The sequence below is a fragment of the Nerophis ophidion genome, linkage group LG26 (assembly GCF_033978795.1).
Source record: "Nerophis ophidion isolate RoL-2023_Sa linkage group LG26, RoL_Noph_v1.0, whole genome shotgun sequence".
Lineage (NCBI taxonomy): Eukaryota > Metazoa > Chordata > Actinopteri > Syngnathiformes > Syngnathidae > Nerophis > Nerophis ophidion.
Genome location: NC_084636.1, coordinates 33,965,855 through 33,983,187, shown reverse-complemented (window position 1 = coordinate 33,983,187; position 17,333 = coordinate 33,965,855). Strand labels below are relative to the sequence as shown.

At 40.9% G+C, this 17,333-nt stretch overlaps 2 protein-coding genes across 2 annotated transcripts in view; one reads left to right on the top strand and one right to left on the bottom strand.

Moving 5' to 3' along the window:
* Window positions 1–1,518: 1,518 nt before the first annotated feature.
* The window catches only part of cltrn (collectrin, amino acid transport regulator), a 29,573-nt gene continuing 13,758 nt past the window's right edge, over window positions 1,519–17,333 (bottom strand). The window contains exon 6 of the mRNA XM_061888494.1: window positions 1,519–7,439. Within this exon, the coding sequence (XP_061744478.1) occupies window positions 7,283–7,439 (157 nt within the window). The 3' untranslated portion in view covers window positions 1,519–7,282. The remainder of the gene's footprint in view (window positions 7,440–17,333) is intronic.
* The window catches only part of nhsa (Nance-Horan syndrome a (congenital cataracts and dental anomalies)), a 181,408-nt gene continuing 174,410 nt past the window's right edge, over window positions 10,336–17,333 (top strand). Inside the window, exon 1 of the mRNA XM_061888492.1 lies at window positions 10,336–10,566. The gene's annotated coding sequence lies outside the window, so the exon portion shown is untranslated. The remainder of the gene's footprint in view (window positions 10,567–17,333) is intronic.

Sequence of the window (17,333 nt, the reverse complement as noted above, 5' to 3'; positions counted from 1 at the left end):
GTTAGTTTCTGACTGTTAGCTTCTGGCTATTAGCTTGTGGTTACTAGCTTCTGGCTATTAGCTACTAGCTATCAGCTTTTAGCTTTCAACTATTAGCTTACGGCTATTAGTTTCAACTATTACTTTCCAGCAATTAGTATCAGGCTGTTAGCTTCTGGCTGTTAGCTTTTGGCTGTTAGATTCCGGCTATTTAGTTTCCGGGTACTAACTTCCAGCTACTAGTTTCTGGCTATAAGCTTCTGTTTACTAGCTTCTGGCTATTAACTTCTAGCTATTAGCTTCTGGTTACTAGTTTCTGGCTATTAGCTTCTAGCTATCAGCTTTTAGCTTTCAACTATTAGCTTACGGCTATTATTTTCGACTATTACCTTCCAGTGATTAGCTTCCGGCTATTAGATTCTATCTATTAACTTCTGGCGATTAGCTTTTGGTTACTAGCTTCTGGCTATTAACTTCTAGCTATTAGCTTCTGGTTACTAGTTTCTGGCTATTAGCTTCTGGTTAGTATCTTCCGGCTATTAGCTACTCGCTATCAGCTTTTAGCTTTCAACTATTAGCTTACGACTATTAGTTTCAACTATTACTTTCCAGCAATTAGTATCAGGCTGTTAGCTTCTGGCTGTTAGCTTTTGGCTGTTAGATTCCGGCTATTTAGTTTTCGGGTACTAACTTCCAGCTACTAGTTTCTGGCTATAAGCTTCTGTTTACTAGCTTCTGGCTATTAACTTCTAGCTATTAGCTTCTGGTTACTAGTTTCTGGCTATTAGCTTCTAGCTATCAGCTTTTAGCTTTCAACTATTGGCTTACGGCTATTATTTTCGACTATTACCTTCCAGTGATTAGCTTCCGGCTATTAGATTCTATCTATTAACTTCTGGCGATTAGCTTTTGGTTACTAGCTTCTGGCTATTAACTTCTAGCTATTAGCTTCTGGTTACTAGTTTCTGGCTATTAGCTTCTGGTTAGTAGCTTCCGGCTATTAGCTCCTAGCTATTAGCTTCTGGCTATTATTTTCTTGCTATTAGCTTCTGGCTCAAGTCCCACCCGTTAAATAGGCGTGGTGGTCAAGCTAGCTCTGTTCTCAATGAGTACAAGGCGCCATTTAGCCTTTCTCGAGGAAACAAGGCCCTATCAATGTGTCGTTTTTCGATTTGTATGCATCGTTTAAATTGCGAAAAGGATCAACGTTTCTTTGGAGTTCCTGGAGAGGCCATCAAGAAGGGAGGAAGAGTGCAAGATTTTTACAAAAGGCGACAACAAAAGTAGCTCCCACTCCAGTCCAAGGAAAAAGAGTGGAAGAATTCTCCAGTTTGCAGTGAACACCTCATTAAAGGTTAGTTTGATATACTTTTAACATTTAATATTTACCATTTAAGTTTTATCTTGATATTATTTGTATTTCTTAACACATTTGCTACGACTGTTCGGGAGTCTAAAAAAAGAAATAAAATGTGAGCAAAACCCGAGTTAAGTTTTTACCAAAGACAACAATCATAAATAAATATTTCAGCACGTACACAATGTTGACATTTTGAGTTTTATTTCAATAAACAATCATCAAGTAATATTTCAGTACGTACACAATGTTGACATTTGTAGTTAGATTTTGATAAACAATCATAAATTAATCTTTACACGTTATACTACAAAATTAATTCAAAACATGATATATTTCACCATCATTTGAACAATAACAATAAAAAAAAAGCTAACATGCTAATATTAGCAAAACTGGCTGGAAAAAAATGTGCATGCTAATGTTAGTGTGCTAGCATGCTAACGTTAGCATTCTATCAGGCAGCAGGTGTCACCAAATTATATGACCAAATGAATTATGTACAGCGGCAATATTAACTCAAAAAGCTAGCATGCTAATAGTTACTAAATGTCACGTACCGAGGCATAGGTGTAATGTTAGCATGTTATCATGTCAGTGTCAACATGCTAGCAGTAAATATGTGTCAAGTACTAACTTTTATGACTCGATGTGTACATCGGCAAAACTGGCTAAGAAAATTAACATGCTAATTTTAGCATGATGGAGTGCTAACGTTAGCATTCTAACAAGTAGCGTGTGTCATGAGCCAAATTACTATATGAATTATGTACAGCGGCAACATTAACTAAAAAAGCTAGCATGCTAATATTAGCATGCTAATTTTACTAAGTGTCAAGTTTCAAGGCATTTAACTGAGGTGTAAGGCTGAAAATTTGGCAGAAAAAGTTAGCATGCTAATATTAACATGTTAATGTCAACATGCTAACAGTTCATATGTGTCAAGTACGAACTTTTATGACTCGATGTGTACATCGGCAAAACTGGCTAAGAAAATTAACATGCTAATTTTAGCATGATGGAGTGCTAACGTTAACATTCTAACAGGTAGCATGTCTCACGAACCAAATTATATTACCATGTGAATTATGTACGGCAGAAACATTAACTAAAAAAGCTAGCATGCTAATAGTTACTAAGTGTCACATACCAAGGCATATGACTCACAGGTGTACGGCTGAAAAAGTTGGCACCCTAATGTTAGCATGATATCATGTTAATGGTAACATGCTAACGGTTAATATATGTCAAGTACTACGTTTTATGACTCGATGTGTACATCAGCAAAACCGTCTAAAATATTTAACATGCCAATGTCAGCATGCTTGCATGCTAACATTAATATTTTAACAGGTAGCATGTCTCACGTACCAAATTATATTACTATATGAATTATGTACAGCAGCAAAATTAACAAAAAAAGCTAGCATGCTTTTAGTTACCAAGGCATACGACTCTGAAACTCTGAGGTGTACGGCTGAAAATTTTTGCACGCTAATGTTAGCATGTTGTTGTAACCATGCTAACAGTTCATATGTGTCAAGTACAATTTTTTATGAGTTGATGTGTACATCGGCCGAACTGGCAAAAAAAAAATTAACATGCTAATGTTAGCTTGCTAAAGTTGACGTTTTAATAGTTAGCATTTATCACATACCAAATTATTGGACTATGAGCTGTACAGTGGGAAAAAATAGCTGAATCATTGTTTTTTTTAGCTTAAGTGTCATCTACCAAGGAATTTGTCTCTGAGGTGTACATCTGAAAAATTGGCTAAAAAAGTAAGCACGCTAATATTAGCATGTTACTATATTAATATAAACATGCTTACAGTTTATGTGTCAACTACTAAGTTTTATGACTTAGTTATTTGACTGGCAGCAAAATTGGCTAAAACAGTTAGCATATGTGAAGCACTAAATTATGCGTGGTGACAAAACTTGTAAAAAAAAAAAAAAAAAGTTAGCATGCTAACGGTTAACATATGTCATGTACCTAGTTATTTGACTCTGGGGCGTATGGCAGCAACATTGGCTAAAACAGTTAGCATATGTGAAGCACCAAATTATAACTGATGACAAAATTTGTTATGAAAATAGTTAGCATGCTAACAGTTATTGTATGTCATGCACCTAGTTATTTGATTGTGAGGTTTATGTCAGCAAAATTGACTAAAGCAGTTAGCATATTTGAAGCATCAAATTATAACTGGTGACAAAATTGGTTAAAAAAAAAAGTTAGCATGCTAACTGTTAACATATGTCTCATACCTAGTTATTTGACTGTGAGGTGTACAGAAGAAAAATTGGCTTAAACAGTTAGCATATGTGAAGCATTAAATTATGCGTGGTGACAAAATTTTTTAAAATTAAAAATGTTAGCATGCTAGCAGTTAACATATGTCATGTACCTAGTTATTTGACTGTGAGGTGTACGGCAGCAAAATTGGCTAAAACAGTTAGCATATGTGAAGCATTAAATTATACCTGGTGACAAAATTTGTTTAAAAAATAAATAAGTTAGCATGCTAACAGTTGACATATGTCATTTACCTAGTTATTTGACTGGCAGCAAAATTGTCTAAAACAGTTAGCATATGTGAAGCACTAAATTATGCGTGGTGACAAAATTTTTAAAATGAAAAATGTTAGCATGCTAGCAGTTAACATATGTCATGTACCTAGTTATTTGACTGTGAGGTGTACGGCAGCAAAATTGACTAAAGCAGTTAGCATATGTGAAGTGTCAAATTATAACTGGTTTCAAAATTAGTTAAAAAAAATAGTTAGCATGCTAACAGTTAACATATGTCATGTACCTAATTATTTGACTGTGAGGTGTATGGCAGCAAAATTGGCTAAAACAGTTAGCATATGTGAAGCATTAAATTATACCTGGTGACAAAATTTGTTAAAAAAAAAAGGTAGCATGCTAACTGTTAACGTATGTCTCATACCTAGTTATTTGACTCTGAGGTGTACAGAAGCAAAATTGGCTTAAACAGTTAGCATATGTGAAGCACTAAATTATGCGTGGTGACAAAATTTTTAAAATGAAAAATGTTAGCATGCTAGCAGTTAACATATGTCATGTACCTAGTTATTTGACTGTGAGGTGTACGGCAGCAAAATTGACTAAAGCAGTTAGCATATGTGAAGTGTCAAATTATAACTGGTTTCAAAATTAGTTAAAAAAAATAGTTAGCATGCTAACAGTTAACATATGTCATGTACCTAATTATTTGACTGTGAGGTGTATGGCAGCAAAATTGGCTAAAACAGTTAGCATATGTGAAGCATTAAATTATACCTGGTGACAAAATTTGTTAAAAAAAAAAGGTAGCATGCTAACTGTTAACGTATGTCTCATACCTAGTTATTTGACTCTGAGGTGTACAGAAGCAAAATTGGCTTAAACAGTTAGCATATGTGAAGCACTAAATTATGCGTGGTGACAAAATTTTTAAAATGAAAAATGTTAGCATGCTAGCAGTTAACATATGTCATGTACCTAGTTATTTGACTGTGAGGTGTACGGCAGCAAAATTGACTAAAGCAGTTAGCATATGTGAAGTGTCAAATTATAACTGGTTTCAAAATTAGTTAAAAAAAATAGTTAGCATGCTAACAGTTAACATATGTCATGTACCTAATTATTTGACTGTGAGGTGTATGGCAGCAAAATTGGCTAAAACAGTTAGCATATGTGAAGCACTAAATTATGCGTGGTGACAAAATTTTTAAAATGAAAAATGTTAGCATGCTAGCAGTTAACATATGTCATGTACCTAGTTATTTGACTGTGAGGTGTACGGCAGCAAAATTGACTAAAGCAGTTAGCATATGTGAAGTGTCAAATTATAACTGGTTTCAAAATTAGTTAAAAAAAATAGTTAGCATGCTAACAGTTAACATATGTCATGTACCTAATTATTTGACTGTGAGGTGTATGGCAGCAAAATTGGCTAAAACAGTTAGCATATGTGAAGCATTAAATTATACCTGGTGACAAAATTTGTTAAAAAAAAAAGGTAGCATGCTAACTGTTAACGTATGTCTCATACCTAGTTATTTGACTCTGAGGTGTACAGAAGCAAAATTGGCTTAAACAGTTAGCATATGTGAAGCACTAAATTATGCGTGGTGACAAAATTTTTAAAATGAAAAATGTTAGCATGCTAGCAGTTAACATATGTCATGTACCTAGTTATTTGACTGTGAGGTGTACGGCAGCAAAATTGGCTAAAACAGTTAGCATATGTGAAGCATTAAATTATACCTGGTGACAAAATTTGTTAAAAAAATAAAAAATAAATAAGTTAGCATGCTAACAGTTGACATATGTCATTTACCTAGTTATTTGACTGGCAGCAAAATTGGCTAAAACAGTTAGCATATGTGAAGCACTAAATTATGCGTGGTGACAACATTTTTAAAATGAAAAATGTTAGCATGCTAGCAGTTAACATATGTCATATACCTAGTTATTTCACTGTGAGGTGTACGGCAGCAAAACTGACTAAAGCAGTTAGCATATGTGAAGTGTCAAATTATAACTTGTGACAAAATTAGTTAAAAAAAATAGTTAGCATGCTAACAGTTAACATATGTCATGTACCTAATTATTTGACTGTGAGGTGTATGGCAGCAAAATTGGCTAAAACAGTTAGCATATGTGAAGCATTAAATTATACCTGGTGACAAAATTTGTTAAAAAAAAAATAGCATGCTAACTGTTAACGTATGTCTCATACCTAGTTATTTGACTGTGAGGTGTACAGAAGCATAATTGGCTTAAACAGTTAGCATATGTGAAGCGTTAAATTATGCGTGGTGACAACATTTTTAAAATTAAAAATGTTAGCATGCTAGCAGTTAACATATGTCATGTACCTAGTTATTTGACTGTGAGGTGTACGGCAGCAAAATTGACTAAAGCAGTTAGCATATGTGAAGTGTCAAATTACAACTGGTGACAAAATTAGTTTAAAAAAATAGTTAGCATGCTAACAGTTAACATATGTCATGTACCTAATTATTTAGTTAGCATATGTGAAGCATTAAATTATGCGTGGTGACAAAAATTTTAAAATGAAAAATGTTAGCATGCTAGCAGTTAACATATGTCATATACCTAGTTATTTGACTGTGAGGTGTACGGCAGCAAAATTGGCTAAAACAGTTAGCATATGTGAAGCATTAAATTATACCTAGTGACAAAATTTGTTAAAAAAAAAAAATAATAATAAGTTAGCATGCTAACAGTTGACATATGTCATTTACCTAGTTATTTGACTGGCAGCAAAATTGGCTAAAACAGTTAGCATATGTGAAGCACTAAATTATGCGAGGTGACAAAATTTTTAAAATGAAAAATGTTAGCATGCTAGCAGTTAACATATGTCATGTACCTAGTTATTTGACTGTGAGGTGTACGGCAGCAAAATTGACTAAAGCAGTTAGCATATGTGAAGTGTCAAATTATAACTGATGACAAAATTTGATATAAAAAATAGTTAGCATGCTAACAGTTAACATATGTCATGTACCTAATTATTTGACTGTGAGGTGTATGGCAACAAAATTGGCTAAAACAGTTAGCATATGTGAAGTGTCAAAGTATAACTGGTGACAAAATTTGTTAAAAAAAATAGTTAGCATGCTAACAGTTAACATATGTCATGTACCTAATTATTTGACTGTGAGGTGTATGGCAACAAAATTGGCTAAAACAGTTAGCATATTATAACTGGTGACAAAATGAACAAAAAAAGTTAGCATGCTAACAGTTAGCATGTGTCACGTACCAAGTTATATGACTCCTAAGTATACGGGCTGTGAAATTAGCAACAATAAGTTAGCATCCTAGCGTTAGCATGCTCGCTAGCATTCTGACTTTTGGATGAGAAAAGTGGGGGGAAATAAAATGTTTGAGTCACGTCCAGGATCACATTTTTGTGGCTCGCTCGTCCTCCAAGAAGGACGAGTTGGACACGCCGCCCGCGTCCTGCCCGGCGCTTCCGTTTCCAGGACTTTTCTCCAAGTCCTCCAAGTCCTCCAAGTCTTCCAAGTCTTCTGTTTCCCCCGTCTTGGTCTTCTTGTTTCTGCACAACGTAAACAAAACACGTTGTCATGGCGATGAGGGCCAAACGGTTGTAGTGTGCATTAGAGGCCAGTAGGTGGTGTTGTAGTGTGCATTAGAGGCCAGTAGGTGGTGGTGTAGTGTGCATTAGAGGCCAGTAGGTGGTGTTGTAGTGTGCATTAGAGGCCAGTAGGTGGTGGTGTAGTGTGCATTACAGCCCAGTAGGCGGTGTTGTAGTGTGCATTAGAGGCCAGTAGGTGGTGGTGTAGTGTGCATTAGAGGCCAGTAGGTGGTGTTGTAGTGTGCATTAGAGGCCAGTAGGTGGTGGTGTAGTGTGCATTAGAGGCCAGTAGGTGGTGTTGTAGTGTGCATTAGAGGCCAGTAGGTGGTGTTGTAGTGTGCATTACAGGCCAGTAGGTGGTGTTGTAGTGTGCATTAGAGGCCAGTAAGTGGTGTTGTAGTGTGCATTAGAGGCCGGTAGGTGGTGTTGTAGTGTGCATTAGAGGCCAGTAGGTGGTGTTGTAGTGTGCATTAGAGGCCAGTAGGTGGTGTTGTAGTGTGCATTACAGGCCAGTAGGTGGTGTTGTAGTGTGCATTAGAGGCCAGTAGGTGGTGTTGTAGTGTGCATTAGAGGCCAGTAGGCGGTGTTGTAGTGTGCATTAGAGGCCAGTAGGTGGTGTTGTAGTGTGCATTAGAGGCCAGTAGGTGGTGTTGTAGTGTGCATTAGAGGCCAGTAGGTGGTGTTGTAGTGTGCATTAGAGGCCAGTAGGTGGTGTTGTAGTGTGCATTAGAGGCCAGTAGGTGGTGTTGTAGTGTGCATTAGAGGCCAGTAGGTGGTGTTGTAGTGTGCATTAGAGGCCAGTAGGTGGTGTTGTAGTGTGCATTAGAGGCCAGTAGGCGGTGTTGTAGTGTGCATTAGAGGCCAGTAGGCGGTGTTGTAGTGTGCATTAGAGGCCAGTAGGTGGTGTTGTAGTGTGCATTAGAGGCCAGTAGGCGGTGGTGTAGTGTGCATTAGAGGCCAGTAGGTGGTGTTGTAGTGTGCATTAGAGGCCAGTAGGTGGTGTTGTAGTGTGCATTAGAGGCCAGTAGGTGGTGTTGTAGTGTGCATTACAGGCCAGTAGGTGGTGTTGTAGTGTGCATTAGAGGCCAGTTAGTGGTGTTGTAGTGTGCATTAGAGCCCAGTAAGTGGTGTTGTAGTGTGCATTAGAGGCCAGTAGGTGGTGTTGTAGTGTGCATTAGAGGCCAGTAGGTGGTGTTGTAGTGTGCATTAGAGGCCAGTAGGTGGTGGTGTAGTGTGCATTAGAGGCCAGTAGGTGGTGTTGTAGTGTGCATTAGAGGCCAGTAGGTGGTGGTGTAGTGTGCATTACAGCCCAGTAGGCGGTGTTGTAGTGTGCATTAGAGGCCAGTAGGTGGTGGTGTAGTGTGCATTAGAGGCCAGTAGGTGGTGTTGTAGTGTGCATTAGAGGCCAGTAGGTGGTGGTGTAGTGTGCATTAGAGGCCAGTAGGTGGTGTTGTAGTGTGCATTAGAGGCCAGTAGGTGGTGTTGTAGTGTGCATTACAGGCCAGTAGGTGGTGTTGTAGTGTGCATTAGAGGCCAGTAAGTGGTGTTGTAGTGTGCATTAGAGGCCGGTAGGTGGTGTTGTAGTGTGCATTAGAGGCCAGTAGGTGGTGTTGTAGTGTGCATTAGAGGCCAGTAGGTGGTGTTGTAGTGTGCATTACAGGCCAGTAGGTGGTGTTGTAGTGTGCATTAGAGGCCAGTAGGTGGTGTTGTAGTGTGCATTAGAGGCCAGTAGGCGGTGTTGTAGTGTGCATTAGAGGCCAGTAGGTGGTGTTGTAGTGTGCATTAGAGGCCAGTAGGTGGTGTTGTAGTGTGCATTAGAGGCCAGTAGGTGGTGTTGTAGTGTGCATTAGAGGCCAGTAGGTGGTGTTGTAGTGTGCATTAGAGGCCAGTAGGTGGTGTTGTAGTGTGCATTAGAGGCCAGTAGGTGGTGTTGTAGTGTGCATTAGAGGCCAGTAGGTGGTGTTGTAGTGTGCATTAGAGGCCAGTAGGCGGTGTTGTAGTGTGCATTAGAGGCCAGTAGGCGGTGTTGTAGTGTGCATTAGAGGCCAGTAGGCGGTGGTGTAGTGTGCATTAGAGGCCAGTAGGTGGTGTTGTAGTGTGCATTAGAGGCCAGTAGGCGGTGTTGTAGTGTGCATTAGAGGCCAGTAGGTGGTGTTGTAGTGTGCATTACAGGCCAGTAGGTGGTGTTGTAGTGTGCATTAGAGGCCAGTAGGTGGTGTTGTAGTGTGCATTAGAGGCCAGTAGGCGGTGTTGTAGTGTGCATTAGAGCCCAGTAGGCGGTGTTGTAGTGTGCATTAGAGGCCAGTAGGTGGTGTTGTAGTGTGCATTACAGGCCAGTAGGTGGTGTTGTAGTGTGCATTAGAGGCCAGTAGGTGGTGTTGTAGTGTGCATTAGAGGCCAGTAGGTGGTGGTGTAGTGTGCATTAGAGGCCAGTAGGTGGTGTTGTAGTGTGCATTAGAGGCCAGTAGGTGGTGTTGTAGTGTGCATTAGAGGCCAGTAGGTGGTGTTGTGGTCAGTGGTGTGGACTCGAGTCACATGACTTGGCCTCGAGTCAGACTCGAGTCATGAATTTGATGACTTTAGACTCGACTTGACAAAATGTAAAAAGACTTGCAACTCGACTTAGACTTTAACATCAATGACTTGACTTGGACTTGAGCCTTTTGACTCGACATGACTTGCTACTTTCCCCAAAACCCAACGATTAAAAAGTTATTCAGGAGCGCTCCGTATCTTCCATTGTGTACGGAAGTGTGTCAGCGTGTGTGCGCCACCTGTCCGTACAACAGCCAATCAAATCCCATCCGCGTTGATTTCGTCACACAGCATTCATCCAATCAAATGGCAGGACAACCAACGAAGAAGAACTCTCAAACAACAGATGAATAAGTGAAGACAATTATGCCATAAAGTGTTTCGTTCGGGTATTAAAACTACGACTTGGTATCAAAACTACGACTTGGTATTAAAACTACGACTTGGTTAACAAAAGAGGAATTCCAGTATGCCAAACATGCGGTTGGAAGATTACAGACGGAGACGCCTCAATTTACAACTTCGTTCGACATTTGAAGTCGCACAAAGAAGGGTAAGTTTTGAATGTAAGCTAACGTTTATTGGCTGAGTAACATAACTTTTATTTGCTGTTTAGTTAAATCAGCGAGGCTGTACACTCGCTGCTAACGTTATGAAAATAGACATCTTTTAAGTAGACGCAGCGTCGAGTTCTACTGCCTATTTCCGCAAACGAGACGCGGGGCCGCCATCTTGGAGTGGTGATCCGCTCCACTCAGTGCAATACATTTGGCAGAAACAGTGAACTGTCAGCACATTTAATTCATATTAACTCACTGAATACCACTTATATTCACGCGCTTTGTTGTCATACGTGTAACTATGATAAAGGACACATGTCTTGGCGTGTTCATAATTTGCTTAACAGTAATAGAATATTCTTATATGCTATAAGTGACCAGACGCCTGAGATCAAAACTGGGAATATAATCACAGGGAAGGGGGAAAAAACAGTCAGCTATTTTGAAGCTGAAGAAACAATATGATGAGGACTACATCCGGCTCTCAGATAAATCTTAGCTGACATTGCTTAACACGATAAGTAATGAATAATTCCGCTGGTCATCACAGTTTTGATTGATTGAAGCTTTTATTAGTAGATTGCACAGTACAGTACATATTCCGTACAATTGACCACTAAATGGTAACACCCGAAGAAGTTTTTCAACTTGTTTAAGTCCAGGTAAATCAATTCACGTTACGTGTAAAAAACAACGTTAAAATTATAAAACATTCTCATGCATTTTAATCCGTCCGTCCGTTTTCTACCCTACCAGTTCAAGAAGTCGCATTAAGAAGTATTTTACACTAAATTGGCCCTAGTGTGTGAATGTGAGTGCGAATGTTGTCTGTCTATCTGTGTTGGCCCTGCGATGAGGTGGCGACTTGTCCAGGGTGTACCCCGCCTTCCGCCCGATTGTAGCTGAGATAGGCGCCAGCGCCCCCCGCGACCCCGAAAGGGAATAAGGGGTAGTAAATGGATGGATTGATGGATAGCTTCAGAATAACAATGTCATTAAAAAAAAATAAGAGACTTATTATACTCTAAAAATGCACGCATTTAGTTGTATTCAGTGTTAAAAAATATTATATGGCTCTCACAAGAATACATTTTAAAATATTTGGCTTTGGAGGCTCTCTCAGCCAAAAAGGTTCCCGACCTCTGTCCTACATAAACAATGTATGAATACATTAAATATCTATATATCTTACGGACCTATAGACCAGAAGTTCTCAAATGGGGGTACTTGAAGGTATCCCAAAGGGTACATGATATATCTTCCATCCATCCATCATCTTCCGCTTATCCGAGGTCGGGTCGCGGGGGCAGCAGCCTAAGCAGGGAAGCCCAGACTTCCCTCTCTCCAGCCACTTCATGTAGCTCTTCCCGGGGGATCCCGAGGCGTTCCCAGGCCAGCCGGGACACATAGTCTTCCCAACGTGTCCTGGGTCTTCCCCGTGGCCTCCTACCAGCTGGACGTGCCCTAAACACCTCCCTAGGGAGGCGTTCGGGTGGCATCCTGACCAGATGCCAGAACCACCTCATCTGGCTCCTCTCGATGTGGAGGAGCAGCGGCTTTACGTTGAGCTCCTACCGGATTGCAGAGCTTCTCACCCTATCTCTAAGGGAGAGGAGGAAACTCATTTGGGCCGCTTGTACCCGTGATCTTATCCTTTCGGTCATGACCCAGAGCTCATGACCATAGGTGAGGATGGGAACGTAGATCGACCGGTAAATTGAGAGCTTTGCCTTCCGGCTCAGCTCCTTCTTCGCCACAACGGATCGGTACAACGTCCGCATTACTGAAGACGCCGCACCGATCCGCCTGTCGATCTCACGATCCACTCTTCCCCCACTCGTGAACAAGACTCCTAGGTACTTGAACTCCTCCACTTGGGGCAGGGTCTCCTCACCCAACCCGGAGATGGCACTCCACCTTTTTCCGGGCGAGAACCATGGACTCGGACTTGGAGGTGCTGATTCTCATTCCGGTCGCTTCACACTCGGCTGCGAACCGATCCAGTGAGAGCTGAAGATCCCGGTCGGATGAAGCCATCAGGACCACATCATCTGCAAAAAGCAGAGACCTAATCCTGCGGTCACCAAACCGGATCCCCTCAACGCCTTGGCTGCGCCTAGAAATTCTGTCCATAAAAGTTATGAACAGAATCGGCCTTGGCGGAGTCCAACCCTCACTGGAAACGTGTCCGACTTATCTTGTATATCTTTTAAATATTCTAAAAATAGCAAGATTTCAAAATCCTTTGTAAATATATTTATTGAAAACTACTTCAAAAAAATATGGATGTAAATTTATAAACTGTGGAAAAAAATGCAATATTCAGTGTTGACAGCTGGATTTTTTTTGTGGACATGTTCCATAAATATTGATGTTAAAGATTTCTTTTTTTGTGAAGAAATGTTTAGAATGAAGTTGATGAATCCAGATGGATCTCTATTACAATCCCCAAAGAGGGCACTTTAAGTTGATGATTACTTCTATGTGTTGAAATCTTTATTTATAATATATAATTGAATCGGATTGGATCGGTTCGCAGCCGAGTGTGAAGCGACCGGAATGAGAATCAGCACCTCCAAGTCCGAGTCCATGGTTCTCGCCCGGAAAAGGGTGGAGTGCCAACTCCGGGTTGGGGAGGAGACCCTGCCCCAAGTGGAGGAGTTCAAGTACCTAGGAGTCTTGTTCACGAGTGAGGGAAGAGTGGATCGTGAGATCGACAGGCGGATCGGTGCGGCGTCTTCAGTAATGCGGACGTTGTACCGATCCGTTGTGGTGAAGAAGGAGCTGAGCCGGAAGGCAAAGCTCTCAATTTACCGGTCGATCTACGTTCCCATCCTCACCTATGGTCATGAGCTTTGGGTCATGACCGAAAGGATAAGATCACGGGTACAAGCGGCCGAAATGAGTTTCCTCCGCCGTGTGGCGGGGCTCTCCCTTAGAGATAGGGTGAGAAGCTCTGCCATCCGGGAGGAACTCAAAGTAAAGCCGCTGCTCCTTCACATCGAGAGGAGCCAGATGAGGTGGTTCGGGCATCTGGTCAGGATGCCACCCGAGGTGTTTAGGGCACGTCCAACCGGTAGGAGGCCACGGGGAAGACCCAGGACACGTTGGGAAGACTATGTCTCCCGGCTGGCCTGGGAACGCCTCGGAATCCCCCGGGAAGAGCTGGACGAAGTGGCTGGGGAGAGGGAAGTCTGGATTTCCCTGCTTAGGCTGTTGCCCCCGCGACCCGACCTAGGATAAGCGGAAGATGATGGATGGATGGATAATTGAATCACTTGTTTATTTTTCAACACGTTTTTAGTTATTTTTACATCTTTTTTTTCCAAATAGTTCAAGAAAGACCACTACAAATGTGCAATATTTTGCACTGTTATACAGTTTAATAAATCAGAAAGTGATGACATAGTGCTGTATTTTACTTCTTTATCTCTTTTTTCAACCAACAATGCTTTGCTCAGATTAGGGGGTACTTGAATTAAAAAAAAATTCACAGGGGGTACATCACTAAAAAAAAAGGTTGAGAACCACTGATATAGACTTTATCTCTGTTGCTGCAACAGCAGAGAGTTTATTCTGCTTTGACACTTTGTATTGATATTTTCTATTACATTCTTCCTTTAAATGATCATGTTTACAGTGATTGTTTTATATGTATTTTTCATGTATGTTGCTTTGGATAAAAGTGTCTGCCAAATACTTAAACATATATAAACACCTGAAAGTCTTTATTTCAGCTAAAACCACCAATCTGTTTCACTGGACTCAGAATAAAACCAAATTCTGTCTTACCCAACAAAGTTAGTATTTGAATATTGTTACTTGAAGATTTATTTGTGGTTACAATAAAATGAGAATACATCATAATCAGTGGTGGCTGATGAATTTTGTTTTAGGTGGGGTTGAAAGTTTGTAAACACCTGTAGGAGGGTCATCCTCCCCCAGAAAATGTCTTTGTGATTCTCCTGCTTAACTCTGTGGTGATATTCTTTTCACAAAATACAACCAATAGTATGTTAATGTAAATTCTTACTTGTGAAAAGTAATCCTCCAGTTCCTATTTTCAACAGCCTGCTCATTTGAGCAGGAAAACGCTGAATACCAGCCCAGCATCTTTGTTTTCTACCTGTCAACTGTCAGTTTAGGCTGTTTGCCGGCTCCTCATCACCACTTCAATATGGCGGCCAAATTTCTTGCGTCACAGCAGCCAATTCTGCGTCTACTTATAAGATGTCTATGGTTATAACATCATTGCAAACACGGCAATCTGTTGCGTCCACTGCAGTTCGCTAACTTATTCATACTTTTTGACAAGGGATTTTTTTTTAAGCAGGGTTGCATGAGGTACCTACACATAACGTTACGTTAGTGAATGTATCACACACAGTAACGTAACGTTAAGACGGTGGTCAGCAGCACCGCGTATTTTAGCCACCTACAAAAAGACAAACATAGTCAAATAAAGGTCAGTTAAAATGTATACTATATTAAGAATATGTGTACATATTCCATAGAGCCCTGACATCTAAAAAGTACAGCACTGTTCATTGTTATGTTCATGTATTTGTTATGTTTTTCATGTGTACACACACATAAACACATATATAGTGTGAGATGAGATCACTGAGATAAGGTGACAACATGATATAAACTGCTGTGGAACTAGTTATGATGCAATATTCCATGGAAATACAATGTTAACACTTTTGTGCAAATTAGTACAGTTGCACTTGTTTTTTCAAATGTGTTTATACTGTAAAGGAATGAGTTAAATGTTTAGAATAACTGGTTAATAGTGCTAATATGAAGTGTTTTTTTTTTATAATAAATACACACAGCGTTTTAAAAGCATACACAATCTGTGTACATATATTAGTCTGTGGTTAAAAAACTTGAAATGACTCGAAACTCAAAATGCAGGACTTGGGACTTGACTTGAGACTTTCCAGTATTGACTTCGGACTTGACTCGGGACTTGCCTGTCTTGACTCGGGACTTGACTCGAGACTTGAGGGTAAAGCCTTGGGACTTACTTGTGACTTGCAAAACAATGACTTGGTCCCACCTCTGGTTGTAGTATGCATTAGAGGCCAGCAGGTGGTGTTGTAGTGTGCATTAGAGGCCAGTAGGTGGTGTTGTAGTGTGCATTAGAGGCCAGTAGGTGGTGTTGTAGTGTGCATTAGAGGCCAGTAGGCGGTGTTGTAGTATGCATTAGAGGCCAGCAGGTGGTGTTGTAGTGTGCATTAGAGGCCAGTAGGTGGTGTTGTAGTGTGCATTAGAGGCCAGTAGGTGGTGTTGTAGTGTGCATTAGAGGCCAGTAGGCGGTGTTGTAGTATGCATTAGAGGCCAGCAGGTGGTGTTGTAGTGTGCATTAGAGGCCAGCAGGTGGTGTTGTAGTGTGCATTAGAGGCCAGTAGGTGGTGTTGTAGTGTGCATTAGAGGCCAGTAGGTGGTGTTGTAGTGTGCATTAGAGGCCAGTAGGCGGTGTTGTAGTATGCATTAGAGGCCAGCAGGTGGTGTTGTAGTGTGCATTAGAGGCCAGTAGGTGGTGTTGTAGTGTGCATTAGAGGCCAGTAGGTGGTGTTGTAGTATGCATTAGAGGCCAGTAGGTGGTGTTGTAGTGTGCATTAGAGGCCAGCAGGTGGTGTTGCAGTGTGCATTAGAGGCCAGTAGGTGGTGTTGTAGTATGCATTAGAGGCCAGTAGGTGGTGTTGTAGTGTGCATTAGAGGCCAGTAGGTGGTGTTGTAGTATGCATTAGAGGCCAGTAGGTGGTGTTGTAGTGTGCATTAGAGGCCAGCAGGTGGTGTTGTAGTGTGCATTAGAGGCCAGTAGGTGGTGTTGTAGTGTGCATTAGAGGCCAGTAGGTGGTGTTGTAGTATGCATTAGAGGCCAGTAGGTGGTGTTGTAGTGTGCATTAGAGGCCAGTAGGTGGTGTTGTAGTGTGCATTAGAGGCCAGTAGGTGGTGTTGTAGTGTGCATTAGAGGCCAGCAGGTGGTGTTGTAGTATGCATTAGAGGCCAGTAGGTGGTGTTGTAGTGTGCATTAGAGGCCAGTAGGTGGTGTTGTAGTGTGCATTAGAGGCCAGTAGGCAGTGTTGTAGTGTGCATTAGAGGCCAGTAGGTGGTGTTGTAGTGTGCATTAGAGGCCAGTAGGTGGTGTTGTAGTGTGCATTAGAGGCCAGTAGGCAGTGTTGTAGTGTGCATTAGAGGCCAGTAGGTGGTGATAATAGGTTGTAGTGTGCATTAGAGGCCAGTAGGTGGTGTTGTAGTGTGCATTAGAGGCCAGTAGGTGGTGATAATAGGTTGTAGCGTGCATTAGTGGCCAGTAGGTGGTGATAATAGGTTGTAGTGTGCATTAGTGGCCAGTAGGTGGTGATAATAGGTTGTAGCGTGCATTAGTGGCCAGTAGGTGGTGATAATAGGTTGTAGCGTGCATTAGTGGCCAGTAGGTGGTGATAATAGGTTGTAGTGTGCATTAGAGGCCAGTAGGTGGTGATAATAGGTTGTAGTGTGCATTAGAGGCCAGTAGGTGGTGATAATAGGTTGTAGTGTGCATTAGTGGCCAGTAGGTGGTGATAATAGGTTGTAGTGTGCATTAGAGGCCAGTAGGTGGTGATAATAGGTTGTAGTGTGCATTAGAGGCCAGTAGGAGGTGATAATAGGTTGTAGTTTGTATTAGTGGCCAGTAGGTGGTGATAATAGGTTGTAGTGTGCATTAGAGGCCAGTAGGTGGTGATAATAGGTTGTAGTTTGTATTAGT